Raw genomic sequence first — 5,917 nt, 5'->3', positions numbered from 1 at the left:
CCCTTGCCCAACATTGATATGCTCGTCGATGCAACCAGCGGTCACGACATGTTCTCGTTCATGGATGGTTACAGCGGGTACAACTATATCAAGATGTACGAGCATGATGCTAACAAAACTGCGTTCCAGACTCCCATTGGAAACTTCTACTACACGGTGATGCCTTTCGGATTGAAGAATGCAGGAGCCACTTATCAACGAGCCATGACTGCAATATTCCATGATATGATGCATAAGCAGGTGGAAGACTATGTTGATGATGTGGTAGTGAAATCGAAAACTCGAGCATCTCATCTAGATATTCTGAAACAAGTTTTCGAAAGATGCAGGGAATACAAGTTAAAGACGAATCCTCTGAAGTGTGTTTTCGGTGTTTCTTCCAGGAGATTTCAAGGGTTCCTAGTCACTGCAGAAGGAATCAAAGTCGATCCAGACAAGACAAAAGCTATTACTACCATGCCCCCTCCGCGCATTGTGAAGGAGCTCCAGAGTTTTATGGGCAAGGTGAATTACATTCGACGCTTCATCCCTGGGCTGGCTCAACTCATTGCTTCATTCACTCCTCTGTTGAAGAAATGAGCAAATTTTGTATGGACGACCGTTCAACAAGAAGCATTCCAGAAGATACAACAGATACTGCTATCACATGTTGTCATGAAATCTCCAGTGCAAGGACGTCCATTGATACTTTATACGGCTTCCAGTGATGTTGCTATCGGAGCACTTCTCGCTCAAGAAGACGAAGAAGACATCGAACGTCCAATCTACTACTTCAGTCGTACAATGAGGGATGCTCAACTTCGATACCCAAAAGCCGAAAGAGCATGTCTAGCACTAATTCATGCAATCCAAAGATTTAGGCATTACCTACTGTCAAACAGAGTTGTGCTGGTGGCCAAGGCTGATCCCATAAAATTCTTACTGTCGAAACCTGCCCTAATTGGAAGACCGGTAAAATGTCTACTTCAGATGTCAGAGTTTGACATAGCATGTGTTCCTCCAAGAGCAATCAAAGGAAAAGAAGTTGTGGATTTACTCGCTGCTTTTCCTGGAGAAGACATCACAATGCTGCATGAAGAAGTGCCCGGTGAGTTTCCAGAGATCTCAATCATTCAGGAAGAAACATGGTTATTGTACATCGATGAATCCGCCACTCCGAGCAGAGATACCGGTGGAGAAGACATTGTACTAGTATCTCCATTCGATGAAGTATTCTCACATTCGTTCAAGCTGGACTTCCACTGCACCAACAATTCAGCGGAATATGAAGCCTTCCTCCTAAGGTTATCCTTATCCAAGCAAGCAAGAGCAATGCACCTGGAGATAAGAGCAGACTCGAAGTTGTTGGTCAATCAAATGAATGGCGTGTACTCTCTCAAAGAAGTAACACTTTCCCCATTCAGGGCCGATGCACAACAACTATTAACTCAGTTTTCTGATGCAACTATCGTCCATACCGGTCGCACCAACAACAAACATGCTGACTGTCTAGCGACTCTTGCATCCAAATTACAGTTTGAGGGGTCAGAGAAATCTATCACGGTGCAAAGACGTTCTGTATCATCTACATGGCTTTCGCAAGTCAATGACACCCGAGCGAACAAATGGCGATCACCCATCATCCATGAATTGAGCAGTTCTCTTACAGAAGGGAAGATTAGCCTTAATGAGTTGAAAAACTTCTTTCTACTACACGGGGCATTATATTATCGCAATCCTGACGGGTCTTTGTCACGATGCCTTGGAGAAGAAGAGGCGAGCGAGCAACTCAAGCGTATACATGAGGAAGTATGCGAACAAACCCTAGTGGTCACACTTTACAGGAGGCTTCAAATGCTCGGGTATTACTGGCCCTCCATAGAAGATCATTCAAGAATGTTGCAAGGATCATGTCCCAATTGTCAGACACCACCTCATCATCTGGAAGTTCTGACAGTCCACCATACTGGGGATTGGAGAGAACCTTACATCAAATATTTTCGTGATAACGATTTACCATCAGAGAGGAAAGAGGCAATCAAACTCACCCAAAGGGCCAAACGGTTTGTCTACTCAGAAGGGATTTTGTATCGCAAAAGCTTTGGTGTAAACCTACTGAGATGCTTGGCTGGGCATGAAATTCCTACAATCTTGAAAGAGATGCACGAAGGAGAACATCAAGGAAAGAAGAAATTATTTCTCCAGATCCATGAGAAATATTATTGGCCGACCATGGAAGACGATGCAACTGCCTACGTTCAGAGATGTCATCAATGCCAAGTTCATGGCAACCTCATTCACACTCCTTGTCTCCCATTGCATTCTGTGAGCAGTCCATGGCCTTTCTACAGCTGGGGACTGGATATCATTGGCAAAATTAATCCAGCATCTTCAAAGTAGCATGAATACATCATCACATCAACTGAGTATTTCACCAAGTGGGTTGAAGCTATTCCTCTTCGAAGCACCACTGGAGTCACGATTGAGGCTTTCATCAAGGAACACATCATATGTAGATTCGGAGTTCCTAAGCATATCATCACGGATAATAGAACTCCTTTCGTCAATAAACATGTTGGATAATTGCTCGAGGAATATGGTATCAAACAGGTTCTCTCTACACCATACTACCCCCAAGAAAATGGACAAGCGGAGAGTACCAATAAGACTCTGATCCAGAATCTCAGTCGAACAGTTCACGATAACCCTCGAACGTGGCATGAAGAACTACCAATGGCCCTGTGGGCCTACAGAACCGCACCAAGAAGCTCAATCGGGACTTCACCATATTCTCTCATCTATGGTGCTGATGCTGTACTCCCAGCCGAAATCAAAATTCCTTCTGAAAGGATTGCAACATCCAGTGGAGTGCAATGGGACGAAGCTGAAGTATCAAATTTGAGAATTTACGAATTGGACATGCTCGAGTCAAGGAGGTCCAAGGTGGAAAAATATGTGGAAGCTTACAAACAAAGAATCTCCAGGGCATACAACAAAATGGTAAGACCCCGAACATTCCAAGTATGAGATTTGGTTCTGAAAACAGCAAAACATATTCAACAAGACATGTCCGCTCCCAAGTTCTCTCCAAAATGGTAAGGACCGTATGTGATCATCAAAGCAGTATCTAGCGGATACTACAAAATCTTAGTTGTTAATGGAGGGGTGGAAGGAAACATCATCAACGGCAAATGGCTCAAAGCAAATTATGCTTGAATGATCGTTAAACATTCATTTCAATTTCGCAATGTAATTTTTATTCCTTCAAAAAGTATGCAACATGCTCATTCGTTCGAAATTCGAAATAGATTTCATTAATCTAACAGAAAAGTTCTTTCACCCATCAATCTACCTACTTTATTCAAAAAAAAAAAATCTCTCTCTCAAACGCTCACTAAGAGCAAACCATCCAACAACAAATAATTTTTACTGAAAGCCATTTCAATCCTCTTCTGAAAGTTTTCAGTCTTCACCTTCAAATCCTGTACAACTTTCTCAACCCTTGCCGACTCCAGAGCAAGTGCTCTTTTCTCTTCCATGATAGCAGTTATGGCAGAGATCACGTTAGCAGCAGCCGCCGCTCTATCAATCTTGATGACCTCGAGCCGATGACGAAGCCAGCTTATGTTGAATCGCAGGGTCTCGCAATTCTAAATCATGTCATCCCATCTGTGCAACTCATGGTTTTTGACGTCCCACAAATTTATCCTGATCATCTCATCGATGATGGGCAATAATCCAACGACAGTAGTCAGAAGGGTCGGCAGAAAACCTCTCCATACTTCAGTAGTAGCAATGTGTCCATACCTCCTCCAAATCTTGGTGTATAGAGATGCATAACACTTTGGGACGATAAAATTACCAACCAGTTGATTGTTTGGGCAAGCATTGACCATTGGAGTATCGAACGGGAGTCCAGCTGTCGGGTACTCACGAACATGAACTCTAGTTTCAGCTTCCATGGAATTGGTGGAGTTTTCATCAGCACCGTTGCCACCATCATCATCATCCACAACTACGGACTTCCCATTCTTTTTATTCCTAGCGTCGACAACAACATGAACATCAACCTACGACAGTAAAATATTAACCAGTATTCAATTTCAGTAAAGATTGGATAATCGGTCGAGCGTAAGAAAGTTTCAGTTAAAAACTCATGGAGATTACTCACGGATGTCCCATCTTCAACATGATCTGACCTGTATCGAGTGGGAGCTTTGGCGGTCCGCTTGGGACTTAAACTGTAAGAAGAAGAGGAAAGACGATTCCCCTAATTATCCTACGAAAAATCATTTTCTATGATTAGTCATCCTGATTAAGTGAAGAAAAGAAAAAAAAAACGTGACAACTTACCGAGATGGACACTCCAATCCCACGCTTGGCCAAAGAATCATTTTGAGAAGAAGCACTGCTGCCAGACATGATGATGAGAGGTATGATCGTGATCAAAATTTCTCCTGATAATATACAGATCAGAAGAAGATACGTTGTATAAATAGAGAAACCCTAAGTCTAGAAGATCAGCACATAAGACACGGTGGATACTTATCTTCTGCAGATAGTCAAATCAATTACGATTTCTACGGTGCGAAGAGAAGTAGTCATGCTGGGGACTGATAACATATGACTACGTCAAAAGTACCCTAATTAAAGACGGTCGTTCGTGTGCATCACATGTTTCTACGACTCATACAACATCTGCATTTCAACATTGTCAAAAGACAAACAAATGACAGTCCACCGGGGATTATACTTTCTACACATGAATGTTCGTGGATTTTGTTTGATCAAAGGAGTAAGATAAGTAAGCAAGATATATAGTAAAAGAGTTGTCATTCAATAATAATTCTTAAGACAATATCAATACAGATAAGTTTCTCAAATGATCACAAGAACGTCTACTTCAACGAGAAATAAAACAATCGATTATGAGTAAGACTAATCATCAGGGTCATCGGACTCACGATCATCATCATCCATGGAATTTTCTTCAAGCTCTCCTCCATGATCATCATCAAAACCCTTACTGGGGACTTCTTCTAATTGGTCTTCAGGGTCACCATACATTACGTCCAAGTAATCATCTTCTTCATATTCAGCTTGAAGATCAGCTCTGGCCAATCGTTCGACCCTCAGGCCGGGAACATGTGGTCTGATCTTGCGCTCAAGAGGTTGCCAGACGGGTTCACTTTCCTCAGCATCTGAGTCAGAAGCTACGCCATCAACATGAGGTTGAACATCATCCTTAGCCGCTAGCCTTGCCTGTTGAAGTTGACGCCGTTTCTGCTGATAAGTTGCTAGCTTTTCATCTTCGGATTTTCTCTTTATAAATCCATCACGAGCAATCCTCAGATGATCAAGAGACATTCCATATACCAACTTTTTGGAATTTTTCAAAGACTAAGTTACTTTAGCACGCGTCTCTGTTGCAGAAGTCCTCATCTCTGCCTTACTGATGTCAGGGCAATCGCAAGAAGAGTCAAAGGAACAGTCGTTGCTGGAAGTTGTCATTATCTGTCGCTAAAAGTGTGGAACAGTCAAAACCAACATTCCACAAAATGCGCTAAAGCGGTAACAATCCAACTCTTACCTGTTTATAATTTCACTAATTGTAGTGATTACAACGCAAAATCCTTAAAATTTGTTCGTTTCTTGAAACCTGCAGAGACGAATAAAATTCATTATTTGAAGTCATAACATGATTTTCATAAAACTACGAATAATTCATGAAGCTCCTGTCATATGTACTATCCACATATTTTAACCCTCCACTGGGTAAACATTCATTGGTTTTGTGCATACACTATTAAATCACAAAACCCACACAACCAACATTTTACCAAAAATTATTTACGTCTAACAATTTGCTGGAAATTGAAATTTAAGTTTACATAAATTTTGAGGCATAAAAATAATAAACGTGTGCAAATCACGTAAA

The 5,917-nt window shown here is 41.6% G+C and overlaps 2 protein-coding genes across 2 annotated transcripts; one reads left to right on the top strand and one right to left on the bottom strand.

Moving 5' to 3' along the window:
- Nucleotides 1-654: 654 nt before the first annotated feature.
- On the top strand, nt 655-3,006 carry LOC113279224. The gene is made up of 3 exons (XM_026527925.1): nt 655-1,087; nt 1,259-2,013; nt 2,590-3,006. The coding sequence occupies exons 1-3, from the start codon at nt 655-657 to the stop codon at nt 3,004-3,006; spliced, it is 1,605 nt and encodes a 534-aa protein (XP_026383710.1).
- Nucleotides 3,007-4,917: 1,911 nt separating this feature from the next.
- Nucleotides 4,918-5,346, bottom strand: LOC113279223. Its single transcript, XM_026527924.1, has one exon. It carries the CDS (start codon nt 5,344-5,346, stop codon nt 4,918-4,920), a length of 429 nt encoding a protein of 142 aa, XP_026383709.1.
- Nucleotides 5,347-5,917: the final 571 nt, after the last annotated feature.

Source organism: Papaver somniferum, chromosome 5 (assembly GCF_003573695.1).
Source record: "Papaver somniferum cultivar HN1 chromosome 5, ASM357369v1, whole genome shotgun sequence".
Classification (NCBI taxonomy): Eukaryota; Viridiplantae; Streptophyta; class Magnoliopsida; order Ranunculales; family Papaveraceae; genus Papaver; species Papaver somniferum.
Note: the sequence above shows the minus strand (reverse complement) of the source record. Positions and strands in the feature narration are given on the sequence as shown.